This window comes from Quercus suber, unplaced genomic scaffold, assembly GCF_002906115.3.
Source record: "Quercus suber isolate HL8 unplaced genomic scaffold, Cork oak 2.0 scaffold_371, whole genome shotgun sequence".
Lineage (NCBI taxonomy): Eukaryota > Viridiplantae > Streptophyta > Magnoliopsida > Fagales > Fagaceae > Quercus > Quercus suber.
Genome location: NW_027069823.1, coordinates 271,420 through 285,167, shown reverse-complemented (window position 1 = coordinate 285,167; position 13,748 = coordinate 271,420). Strand labels below are relative to the sequence as shown.

Sequence of the window (13,748 nt, the reverse complement as noted above, 5' to 3'; positions counted from 1 at the left end):
TTATTTGGTATAAAATGTAAATTGTTCTTTTCTTTTTAAATTATTGTGAAACACTTTTTTTTTTACAATTCATTTATTCTAGATTCTTTGATTTTTGTACTTAATAACTCACTTGGATGAATATTTATTATGTGGTCCTACATTTGATTCTAAAATTAAGAAATAAAACTCTTTAAGAATAAATAATTAAATACTTATGGCGCAAAATTGGAACTTTAATTTGGAATTCTAATTTGAGTTTCTCTTAGTTTCACATATTATTATAGATATATAGATATGAGAGTGAACAAATTTACAAGATATAAGAATATATTATATTTTTTTTTCTAAAAAAAGAATATATTATATTTTTATCATTTCTTAAAAAAAAAAGAAAAGTATTCATTGGATTATAAGAAATAATTATTTTATATTAATATACTTGGTATATCCCAAATTAACAAGCCTTTAAGATTTGAGAACCTCTCAATCACCTTATCAAATAAATAAAAAATTAAGATTTCATAACCTTAATTTGCATAAGCATTTGTGCAACAGAACTTCATGCATGGGGATCTTCTAAAACTAATCCACAATCTAAGGAAATAAAGAGGCTTCAAAGGCAAATTGAACAGCTAAATGAAGAAGAGCTAACAGAGGAGAGTAAAGCAGAATTCTTGGTGGCTAGTAAAAAGCTTGATGATTTATTGCTTAAGCAAGAGATTTATTGGGCACAGATGTCCATAATTTCTTGGCTAAAACATGGAGACAAGAATACGAAGTTTTTCCATTCAAAAGCATCACAAAGAAGACGAAGAAATCATATTCAAAGCATTAAAAATGTGGAGGATGTGTGGGTTGAAGAGGAAGATGGTATAGCGGAGGTGGCGGTGGAGTATTTTGAGAATTTGTTCAAGGCAGGTTCATGTGAGAGAGTGGAGGAGTGTTTGAACAATGTCTCTCCAAAAATCACTCCAGACATGCAGTATATTTTATCTAGCACATTCAGTGAAGACGAGGTCAAAACAGCATTGTTCCAGATGGGACCAACAAAAGCTCCAGGACCCGATGGTATGAATGCTCTATTTTATCAGAAATTTTGGCATGTTGTTGGTGATATGGTGGTTAAAGCAGTGTTAGATTTTTTAAACTCTGGTCACATGGTGTCTGAGATAAATTCTACTTATATTGTTCTTATATCCAAAGTGAAATCCCCAGAAAAAATGTCTGATTTTGGACCCATCAGCCTTTGTAATGTCATTTATAAAATAATATCCAAAGTCCTTGCCAATAGATTGAAACAAATTCTACCCCAGATTATATCTCCAACACAAAGTGCTTTTGTCCCTGGCCGTCTGATAACTGATAATGTGTTGGTTGCATATGAGACATTACATACTATGCATGGTAGGAAAACAGGAAAAAAAGGGTCTCTTGCTCTTAAACTGGATGTTAGTAAGGCTTATGATTGGGTTGAGTGGAGCTTTCTAAAAGGTATTATGGTTAAACTGGGATTTCCTGAAGTTTGGGTGGATAGAGTCATGTGTTGTGTTACTACACCATCTTATTCTGTCCTAATAAATGGGAAAACATATGGCCATATTACTCCTTCTAGGGGTCTTCGACAAGGAGACCCTCTTTCACCATATCTATTTCTCTTATGTACAGAAGGATTCACATCCTTGCTTCATAAAGCAGAAATGGAGGGACGAATCCGAGGTGTGTCCATTTGTAGGAGTGCCCCAAGAATTACTAATCTTTTGTTTGCAGATGACTCATTGATATTTTGTCAAGCTACTCAAAATGAAGTCCAGACGATTTCACAAATACTGCAGGTATATGCTGATGCATCGGGCCAATGTATTAATCTGGAGAAATCTTCTGTCTACTTTAGTAGTAACACACCATTGAGCAGAAGAGTTGGATCAAAGACTCTTTGGGAGTAAAGGAGGTTGACCGGTTTGAGACGTATTTGGGCTTGCCCACATTGGTGGGGTGAGCAAAATACCAATCATTTGCTTACCTGAAAGATAGAGTATGGAAGAAGCTCCAAGGGTGGAAGGGGAAAATGCTATCTAGAGGCGATAAAGAGGTACTAATAAAGGCTGTGGCTCAATCTATCCCCACGTATTCCATGGGGGTATTCCAATTACCCAAGAAACTATGTGATGAACTCGACGCCATGTGTGCCAAGTTTTGGTGGGGGCAAGAAGGAGAGGAGAGGAAAATTCACTGGAAGAGGTGGAACAAATTGACCGAAGCTAAGAAGGTGGAAGGTTTGGGATTTAGAGACCTAACTTCCTTTAATCTTGCCATGTTAGCAAAACAGGGCTAGAGACTAATGCAGCAGCAAGAATCTCTGATGGTCAAGTGCTTCAAAGCTAGGTATTTCCCACGGACTCATTTTTTGGATGCTTCTGCTTCTCCTAATTGCTCTTATGTGTGGAAGAGTATAATGGCAGCTAGTCCAATCCTAAAATCTGGATGTTGCTGGAGGGTGGGAGATGGTTCTAATATTAGAGTGTTCACAGATAAGTGGATCCCGAATCACCCAACGAATGGAGTCTTGCATCCACCAAGCATGGAGGAGAGTGGTTGGTTTGTTGCGGAACTTATTAACCAAGAGCAGAAAGTATGGTGCAATGAAATGATACGGGCAAATTTCCATGAAGAAGATGCTGATGCTATTCTCAAAATTTCCTTAAGCCACAGACGAACCTTAGATGTAGTTATGTGGTTACACACAAAAAAAATTTGCATAAGCATCATGAGAGTGAGTGTGAGTTTGAGTGTGACCCATAATATGACAAGGTGGGGGAGGCCACTAACTTGACCATCCGACACATTTCTATATTGATTCTCCAAAAAAAAAAAAAAAATTTTCTATTTTTCATTTTAAAATATTTTAACTCTCTCTCTCTCTCTCTCTCTCTCTCTCTGTGTGTGTTTATTAGAAGAATAAAAATATCTGTGTCTAAGCCAACTTACGAGACTCTCTTTCTCTCTCTTTCTAATCGCAAAAGCTCCCAACGCAGAGAGTCTCTCAGACTCACATCTTCTCCGATCCCTCATCGTCTTGGTTTATGAGGTACTCTTCTTCTTCTTCTTCTTCTCCTTCTCTCTCTCTAACTTTAACTGTTCTATGTGATTTGTTTTCTTCACAGATCCGTTTCTCAATGTTTATAATTCGAACCCTAAACGGTGTTTTTTGGCCAAACTTTTCAATTTTTTAGTTTGTGTGCTCTGTTTATGTATTAAAGTCTTTAATATTTTCGTTTATGATGTTCTTGGTAGGTTTTTTGATCTGGATTCTTGTTGAATTTTTGGATCTTATAGGTTTTTGGCCTCTATTTGGAGTAGAATTTTCTGCAGGAATTCTTTTATGTTATTGGGTTTTTCCTAAAAAGAAAAATGAAAGAAAAAAGTTTCCCTTTTTTATTTTTATTTTTTTAAAGTTTTGCTTTATTTTATCTGTAAAAAACAAAGAATTTTTAGGGTTTTTTTTTTTTTTTCCTCTGATCTGTATTTTTTGATAGAGAAAAATACTTTGGATGTGAGTTAGAGTTGGTATTTCGGGAATTTTTTTTTAATGGTTGGGGGATCTTGTTGTTTGGATTTTTATTATCTGGGGATTATTTGTTTCGATCTTATCTTTGAATTGGGTTTGTTTGATTTTGCTGAAAAAATCCACCTTTCGATACTATCGGTTATGATCCATAATTTGCTAAAAAATAGCCATTCATTTTTACTGATGGAGTTTTTCGGTTTCATGCCTGCAGCTCGAAGGAGAGACCCACTCTTGGGTAAGACGACAAGACACAAAAATACACGACATAATAGACAAAAAAAAAAAAAAAAAATTGGGAATAGTCTTTGATTATGCATCTGAAATTTAGATCAATCTAACTAATGAAATACTGTAAGTTTTGCGTTTCTACTTTTGTAAATGTTGACAAAAAAAAGTAAGGAGAAAGTTAAATGGTAAGACGCTTTCTCTGTTTTTATTTGTTGTATGATTTGTTCTTTGTAATTTTGGAATATGCTTTGATTATGCATCTGAAATACTGTAAGTTTTTTGTTTCCACTTTTGTAATTTTTGATAATAAAAAAAAAAAAAAAAAAAGGAGAAAGTGAAATGGCATTTCAAATCTGAATTGTTGTACTATCTTGGTTTCAGAAGATAGAAAGGGCTGAAGTATCTCAATTCAACAAAGTTGTTGTATTTGGCTCAATCTCCTGAGGATTTTGGTTTATTTGGTCATCTGCAATAAATATTTGTCCAATTTTTAAATTTCATTCTTTTGTTTATGACCAAAGTGAGAGCATTGTGTTGAATGATTTGCTGTTGCAGATATATTTTGAATTTATCACGCGCTGCTTTGATGCTTCATTTCCTTTACTGTTTTCTCTTCTAAGTGTTGGATCTGCATTATATTTTTGTTTTTTTGGTTTTTCCTTCACTCATGAAAAGATTTTTAAAATCAGCATTTTGCAATCACAGATAATGAATCTACTTTAGGAGGGTATTGGATTTTGTGCTTCTTGGCATATGTTTATGGTCAGGATGGTGGATATGATACATATACAACTGTGAAGGCTTTTCAATTCTTTCACTTTCACAAATGCTACTTGTAGCCATCCCAATTAAAGATGACATAGGTGAACCAATTGTGCTTAATTTACCTATAAGTCAATAAGTATGTGCTTTCTGATCTTTAAAGAAGTGGCATCTGTTATTTACTCTTCATATGAGGGGAAATGTAATGGTTATGTTGTTTTGCAATAATTATAACTAATTTGTGGCTATACGGCCTAGGAAGTAGGAATTATTTGTGTACAGTATGTACAGTTAATATAGCACAACTTTGGATATTCTTGCCTAATACAACATTAGTTGTTACTACAATGCTGGAGTTCTTAGTCCCAAACTTGTTCTTATTTGTTTTAATTGATTCATATGTCCAGTGGTACGCGGATTAAGACCCGCAAACGGAACATTGCAGCGCCGCTGGACCCTGCAGCGTTTTCGGATGCAGTGGTCCAGATTTATTTGGATAATGCTGGTGATCTGGTAAGTGTTACTCATGCAATTATACTTATATATAACAAATTCTTTCCTATGCAATTATAATCTTACAAACTATTCAATTGCATGTATACTGTTCCACTTTGTATTCTTGATATACCTAACAATATTTGCTACATTCAGGAACTTATCGCTAAGAGTCTTGAATCTGCAGATCTTAATTTCTCAAGATACGGTGACACCTTTTTTGAGGTAAGCTACTTGATGCTCCAGAGATTTTTGATATCTTATGTTAAAAGAAAAGTTAATCCTTTATCAGTTTCAATGCATCTTTATTTTTAATTTCTGAAGAATGGTGATCCTAGCCTTTGGTTCTACTTGAAACTAGATTCAGAAAATTATGTCCATAGAATCGTGGTTTATTACATGATGCTTCGATGATAGTGGATGATTCATTGAGGCAGTCATAATCATAGAAATTGAATCTGGTTCTTTCATTTTTCTCTCTCTCTCTCTCTCCTCTTTTTTTTAAAAAAAAAAAACCACCGTAGTTAAATTTGTCGCACTAAAAAATTCCAATGTTAATTGGATGCGTATTTGTTAATATTACAGAACACAGTTTACTGGATTATACAATTTATACTTGGCTTTACTACTTATCCTTCTGAAATCTTAATGGGGGCAATTGTTTACTTTGTCCCACTGAATGTCATTTATTTCTGATTTCTGCCATTTTCATTACTATGGTGAGTGACACAAAAATAAATTTGATTTGGTGTTTCACTCTTTACATATATCTGGTGGGAATTTTAAGTTATTTAGTTTTTGTAAATCCTATTAGTTTATTACTCTTTTGAACATGGAATAGTCTAATTTGTGAGATTACTGCAGGTTGTTTTCACAGGGGGGCGTACACAACCTGGAACAACCAAACCTGATGAGGGGGAGCGCCACCCTTACTCTATAATAGACTGTGAGCCTACACGAGAACTCATTTTACCATCTGTAATCTACATACAGAAAATTTTACGGCGGAAGCCATTTCTCATAAAAAATCTTGAGAATGTCATGCGAAGATTCCTGCAGTCCTTGGAGCTTTTTGAGGAAAATGAGAGGAAGAAGCTGGCAATTTTCACAGCACTTGCTTTCTCCCAGAAGTTATCAGGTCTTCCACCAGAGACCGTGTTCCAGCCACTGCTCAAGGATAATCTTGTGGCCAAAGGGCTAGTTCTTTCTTTTATAACTGACTTCTTTAAGGAGTATCTGATTGATAATAGCCTTGATGATTTGATTTCTATACTGAAGCGGGGTAAAGTGGAGGAAAATCTTCTGGACTTCTTCCCATCTGCAAAACGGTCCCCTGAGGGTTTCTCAGAGCATTTCACGTGAGTTTTAACCATATGTTTTAAGGAATTGGAGTTATGGATAATGTTTTATGATACCTCCCTTTTTCTCCTATCTGCAGACCTATCCTTTGTATTATCTGAATGCTTTCTGCCCTCTGATATATCAAACAAATGCTGTACTTGCTGGAAGGAATATTTGTTTTTAGTAAATCCTTTTGTATTTCTTTGGAGTTCTTGTAACTTCAGTCTCTTTGCTTGTTGTTACTGTTATTATTATTATTATTATTATTATTATCATTATTACCTTTTTCCTTTGTTTTCCCTTTTTTAATTTGAACACTGTTATTGCCTACTAAAACCCATGATTTGGAACTAATATTTGTGTTGGTTTCAAAATTTTCAGGAAGGAAGGGTTGGTACCTTTGGTTGAGTACAATGAGAAGAAAATATTTGAAGTGAAACTTAAGGACATGAAATCTGCATTAACAACCCAGATAACAGAGGAGGTTGACATATCTGAAGTCATAGAAACTGTGAAGCAGCGTGTTAAAGATGCTAAGTTGCCAGACATCGAGGTTGTGAGGATTTTGTGGGATGTCATAATGGATGCTGTTCAGTGGTCTGGAAAGAACCAGCAGCAAAATGCTAATGCAGCTCTACGCCAGGTATGTTTAGACTTATGCTTGTTTTGTGTCTTCTTTTCAGTGGTTAATACTTTACCCATTTAAGAAACCAATGTTGAATGTTTTATGTATCATTGCTATTTGCTACACAACTTTACATCTTTATCTTGGCATATGGGCAGGATATATTATTGCTCACTGTTTGTCAATGTCTTACATGTTGCTTGTACTTTTTTATATGTAACGCAATTTTTCATGCCAGAGTACTTTTTCTTTTATGCTTTCATTTCTGGCCTTCTGGGTTGATAATTTTAACCCATGGTAGGGGGCACTATCTGGATAATAGTATCTAGTGTGTGCCAAGGTGTTGAACCGAGTGATCTGGGATAAGATTGGGGCATTCTTTAGTTGTCTTAGAGACTTATTAAAAAAAATGCTTTAGTTTTCTAAGTTCCCCAATAGATAGCCATATCACAATTGTAGGGAATAATTAAATTCAAAGTAAATGCCAGGAACAAAGATGGAAGTGAGACTTAAGCTTTTTTTGGTTATACCCAATTTGGAAAGAAAAGGTTGGGCCTTGGTGCGATGGCAAGAGTCTTCCACCCAATGTAACATGTTGTGAGTCTTGGAATTAGGCTCTCTAAAAAAAAATTAGGGGTAATGCTGCCTACCAATGACCTCTCCTAGACCCTGCAGAAGTGAGTTTTTGCATTGGGTACAACAATTTTTTTTAAGTAATTCAGAAAGAAATATTTACGGTATGCCATGGGTTGCCCCTACTGGTGTAGATAAGTTTTCCCAATAATAGACATGTGAATCTTTTACTATCTCAAAATATGAGTGACTTTTGACTTGCTTTGCTGTTATATTCATGTTCTTTTTACTTCATCTCCCTGACAATCTCACTGCTGTGCTTGTTCTTGTTGTTTTGCTGGACATAGTTTGTTCTGCTACTTCATTCTTCTTGCATGTGGTAGTTTTTTTACTAATAATTTTTTTTTTCCTTTATAAAAAAATATTCTGTAACATATTCCCAGTGAAGGCCAGAAAATGGTTTTGATGTTGCTTTGTAGAATAGAAGTGGTTGGTCAGATGTTTTGTCAGTCTAATGTTTCAATGGAGTGGGCTGTTAGTCTGTCATTTGAATATGTTTTTTGGACAATTTTGAAAGTTAATGTTTTTTGGGCAACTTCCAAACCAAGCTGTTGTTTTCATTTATTTTGAAGGAGTGGGTTTGTTGATAAGCTTATTTAGCTTTTTGCTGAAAGTGTGCTAAAATATATTTGTGCTTTGAAAATGTGAGCTTTTAAAAAGCTATACATAAAAGCTAAAAAGCAAAAAGCTAGTCCCGAACACATATAAGATGATTAGATTGAGATGGATATGTTAGAAATGTTTGCTGAGTGCTTTGTGATTGGTGATTATGAGGGCTTAAGGACCATCCCACTCTATACTTTGGTAAGAGAATGAAAACTATAAAAATACAAAGGACAAAGACAATGGTTGAAAAAGATGTAAGGCAAGGAGTGAAGCCATCAAACTAATGAGGAAGGAACCTGCTAGTGTCTATGTTACAAGAGAGAATGTAGGCCTAGACAGTAAATGATAAAATTGGATTTGCATAGCTGGCTGGGTTGTAGTATATAAGGAATTTTTGAGTTGGTCTTAGGAAAGAAAGAAGCTTATGTGTATTGTTTTGTGAACAACTTTTGTACTGCAAATAGGAATTAAAGTGCTTCCATTCGGTGGATAATTGTTTAACTAGTTGTTTCAGGTTTCCCTTTCTAGGGTATAGAATATGAATTGTCACTTGAAGTTTTCCTGACATAGCATCCCCCTTGTTTTCCTCTCTTACACTTGTTTGATCATTGTATTTTGAATTGATTATACTTCTCTCTTAGTACACCACCAGTGTACTAGGTATGTTTTTTTCTAATAAATTTTTTTGTTACTTCAAAAAAAAAAAGGTTTTCCTGACATAGAAGAGTATCTAAAGAGGTTAACAGATGCATATTGAGGCTTTCAGAGGCATTGTCGTTGTATGTTGTATAGGTTGTATCATATGCTTATTGCTCTGAAATTGCTCTGTGCCTGTGGATGTAGGTATAGAAGACCGATCCGCATAAATCAATGGTTATATTCTGCATTCTCTGTTTTGCTTTCATTTGTTCATACCATTTAAATCCTAGATTGTAAATCTTGTCACAACAATGCATATGCTTGTGGTCATATTATTAGAAAGATCATGAGAAATTTTTTTCCTGAAGTTGATTCTGCAATTCACATCATATGATTTACATTTGCTAAATATAGCTGTCATATTAATTCATAGTTGATGAGAATGTTTAGTACTCTCTTGCTAATGTCAAATTCCATTAGTTGCATCTTGATAAACCTTTATTGTATTGATGTAGCGTGAGCTAACTAAATGTAGCTTTTCAAGAAAAGCTTTATTCTTGATATGAAAACTACAGATTGTACATATCCTTGTCTCATTCAAGGGAATTTGTCAGCTTTAAATTTGATGGTGGGAGTGAGCTTTTTGTGATACAGGTGAAAACATGGGCGACACTGTTGAATACTTTCTGCACCAACGGGAAGCTTGAGCTGGAACTCATGTACAAAGTTCAGATGCAATGCTATGAGGATGCTAAGCTCATGAAGCTGTTCCCTGAGATTGTGAGGTCTCTCTATGAACAGGATGTACTGGCAGAAGACACCATTCTTCACTGGTTCCGCAAAGGAACAAACCCCAAGGGCAGGTATGCAAGTTCATTTCATTTCCTCCATTAGGAGATTAAGCGTGCATTTGGGAAGGAATTATAAATTAAAATTATTTCACTATTCAGCTTATTTTTACTACTATTCATGGGTCTCATTGTACTTTTTGGTACTATTTATGGGCCTTACTGTACTATTTCAACTAATTTTTACTTTTATCTACAGTACTTTCAACTATAATTTTCCAGTTTGAACTAAATAAGCAGTATCTAAACACAACCTAAGTGTGTTCGGCAAAAATTAGAAAGCCAGCTTATTTTACTATTCAGCTTATTTTTGCTACTATTCATGGGCTCCACTACACTATTTGGTACTATTCATGAGCCCCCACTATACTATTTCAACTAACTTTTACCTTTTTCTACAGTATTTTCAGTAAAAAGTTTTTAGTTTCAACAAAATAAGCGGATCTCAAACAGACCCTAAATTTCCTGTGCTGGCTGAGAGTTTTCCTTAGCTTATAGTAGTATATTATGATATAAGTTTTGTAACTCAAAAATACTTTTGGACCCAGCAAAAGTTTGCTATTAATTTGTTAAGTATTTTCTTACGTCCCATTTAAGTTTCTTCCTGAATTTCACATAGCACTATATTCTATGGTATATAAATCATTTCATTTGTTTCCGATTGCATTGTAGTACTATTTCTGTAATCCAGAATGGAGTCTTCATTGTGGAAAATTTTGGAACCTGAGTATTTTCCAATTTCGTCTGTTCTTCTGTGATATTTAGCAACTCTCCCAGGGATGGGCAATAGCCGTAGTAGCTATTTATGATACTATGCAATTTTTTTGGATTTGGATTTTTGGCATAGAATTTGAGTTTTATTTTTATTAAATAATTTCATTTGTTTCCCATTGCACTAGATCTATGGTGTCTTTAGTAACTCTGACCTTTATAGTAATTATAAAGGATACTTGGTGTGGGTTACCCTCTTAGTTTAGTTTTATTGGTTTCTATTCTATTTTTCTTAAAACAACAACAAAGTTTTAATTCCAAAATTTTTGTATAAACTAGTCAAGATCACCAGCATGTACTTCTCTGTCATTCTATTATATCTGAAATCATAGTCTTTCATGCATTCTTAATTGACATGCCCTTTACTTCTATTGGATTTTGTTCCATTTTTCTTTAGTGGCTTATAATTACATGTTGAAAATGCAACACAGGCAAACCTTTGTGAAGGCCCTGGAGTCCTTTGTGAATTGGCTGGAGGAGGCTGAAGAAGAGGAATAAAGTGCAGCAGCTGCAGCTGATGGCGTTGCAATCCACATCCACCTGCAAGCTAAATTTACAATATAATATCTGTCAATTGTCTGAGATTATCAACTCATAAATTCCAAAAACCTGTTTTTCTTCGCTTTGGTGTGCCTATTGATGATGATACCATAGAACCATATGGAATGGTTTATTACTTGTAATAATCAATTCCACTCTGTACTCATTCTCTCTTAGCGAGATGATGTTCTGTTTTTTCCTGCTTGCTTTCTGGCTTTCAGTGTAAGCTTTGGTTCAAATAAAATGGGAAGTCAATTTCTCAGTCAAAATTTTATTTTCGGGATCTAACAGCGAAAGGAGAGTGTCACATTTAAAATTTTAGTTTCTGACATGCGTTTTCGCTAGAATCTTTAGTTTTATTGAAGTGAAACATGCTGATCTTGGCCTTTAGACCTGTAATACTTCCAAGAAATTATTGATGGCTTTATTTTATTAATTTTTTATAAGTCTTAATTAAATATTTAACATGATAAAACGTAAAATATGGTGTATGCATGAAGTTGTTTTTGCCCAAGTAAAGAGAGAATTTGTAAATCTTAAATATAGGATAATAGAGGGGGTGGTTATTTTATAATTATAAATATAGTGGTGGAGTTGATAATAAGGGGAAATTATGTAGTCTAGGGGTGATTTTAGGTTACATATTAAAGGTTATATACACTTCAAATTAAATTAACAATTATAAGTTAAATTGATACAATTTTGTAAATCAAAGGTATGATATGAAATTAACGAAGATAGTTTAATTTGTAATTTTTATTTATTTTAAGATCTTAAATTTTAGATTTTAATTTGAAATTAAGGGTATGTTTGTTTGGAGGGATTTTAAGGAGGATGAAAAATTGATGAGAGAAAATTAGAGAATTTTTAGTGGATGTTTGGTTGGGAGAGAGGAAAAAAATATGTTGGGGTCTGAGTGTTTTCTTCTCAGGCTCATCAAAAAGTTTTCTTTCGAAAATGAAAAGAGAAAAAGCTAAAATTGGGCTAACGAAAATGATTTTTTTTTTTTTTTGTCTTCTTTTTCTGGATTTTGAGTTTGGTGATTGGTTTTTGGTGGCCGGAACTGCTATAATTGTGGTGGTTTGTGGGTTTTGATGGTGGCTGAATAGGGTGGGTTTCATTGATCTTTGATTTTCGAATTTTTGTTTTCATTTGGTATTGTTGCGTCCTGTTGGTGGTTGTTGTTGTTGTGGTGGTGTGGCCATGTGAGTGGTGGTGGTCACTAGATTTTGGTGGCAGTAGGGTGGTGGTGGCTATTTTTTTTCCTCTTTCCAATTTGGATTTTGGGTGGTTAGTGGTGGCGGTGGGCTTGTATTTGGTGGCTGGTAGTTGTTTACATTTTCAAATGTCTAATCTTGCCAAACACTTGAAAATGTTTTCAATGAAAATATTTTATAGTAAATTTTTTTACATGTAAAATATTTTACATTTGAAAATATTTTACATCGAAACAAACAGAGCGTTAATGATTTATAAATTTTACAATTGTCACTCAATACACTTTTGTGTTTCATGGCCAGGAAAACAAAACTTTTTTGATGAGATCATATTCATACGCAGACATTAAAGCATCAGAGTTATTGTTGTTTTCTTCCTAACAATTTGATTTAAGTTTTTTATTTTCTGTGGTGGTACGCAGGTAAGATCAGATTGGGACAGTGTAAAGATTGACGTTATGTACAGAGCATTGAAATGCAAATTCTCGATTTACCCTCATTTGAATTCTATGTTGCTCTCAACTGCTGGTTCTGTTCTAGTAGAAGCTTCACCACATGATCTTTTTTGGGCGGTGGGCGAGATGGAGAGGGCCTAAATTATCTAGGCCGGCTGTTGATGCAGTTGAGATCAGAGTTTCTTGGTGAGTCCTCTTGCATGGCTGTATGATTTGCAAAGTATATATATATATATATATAGTTGTGTGTGTGTGTATGTATATATATACATATATATACATACATACATACATACATCCATTCATATATATATATATAATTGTACTTGTACCTATAAAGTTAGATGATAAAAGATTATGTATTAATTATTTTTTGTAACATCATAGGTTTTTTTTTTGGCTAAACTTTTGTAACATCATAGTTATTTATTAAACAACTGGACTCCAGAGTCCAGACATATATACATGAGAGTACTACATATAGCTTTTTCCAGTCAAAGTTAGTCCAAGCATCAAATCTAATAATATCGGGTGTTTGTTAGAAAAACATTGTGTATTTATTTTAAGCCAAATATCAAAATTTAGTCCTTAAAGTTTATTCAATGTTTAACTTTTTTTTTTTTTTTTGAAAGGAATTCAATGTCCAGTCGTTCCTACTTCCTAGAGTTTCAGAAGTATCAACTAAAATATTTGAAAAATGTAAAATGATCCAATTTTGTATTACACTCGCAGAATGTTGACGTGTCATTTGGACACATTTACATTTTAAAAGAAAAAAAAGGTTTAGAGCATTAGCATCTAGAATGCCAAAAAAATTTTATTTTATAATCTCAAAACTTACTTTATCTATTATATCATCTCATTTTACAACTTAGTATCTTAGTTTCTATTTTTACATAAAACTCATTAATATAATATAAACTATACCATCAAATAATATAAACAAATTATTTCTCTTTTATCTATTTTTTAATTTTTATTATTCTCTCTCTCTTCCTTTTTTTTTTTTTTTTTTTTTTTTTTTTTTTTTTTTTTTTTCCT

At 33.7% G+C, this 13,748-nt stretch overlaps 1 protein-coding gene and 1 non-coding gene across 3 annotated transcripts; both read left to right on the top strand.

Annotated features, from left to right (window-relative positions):
• The first annotated feature begins 2,914 nt into the window (after positions 1–2,914).
• Positions 2,915–11,304, top strand: LOC111984720 (uncharacterized). 2 transcript variants are annotated; one of them, XM_024016338.2, is made up of 8 exons: positions 2,915–3,067; positions 3,759–3,782; positions 4,945–5,050; positions 5,189–5,257; positions 5,897–6,390; positions 6,755–7,016; positions 9,531–9,739; positions 10,927–11,304. In XM_024016338.2, the coding sequence occupies exons 1-8, from the start codon at positions 3,063–3,065 to the stop codon at positions 10,991–10,993; spliced, it is 1,236 nt and encodes a 411-aa protein (XP_023872106.2). In that variant the 5' UTR covers positions 2,915–3,062; the 3' UTR covers positions 10,994–11,304. The 2 variants fall into 2 exon arrangements, with proteins under 2 accessions (XP_023872106.2, XP_065616599.1); XM_065760527.1 differs by lacking the exon at positions 3,759–3,782.
• A 757-nt stretch (positions 11,305–12,061) lies between these two features.
• On the top strand, positions 12,062–13,254 carry LOC111984721 (uncharacterized). Its single transcript, XR_010623839.1, has 2 exons — positions 12,062–12,145; positions 12,675–13,254. It is a non-coding gene; the product is annotated as an uncharacterized LOC111984721 (transcript).
• Positions 13,255–13,748: the final 494 nt, after the last annotated feature.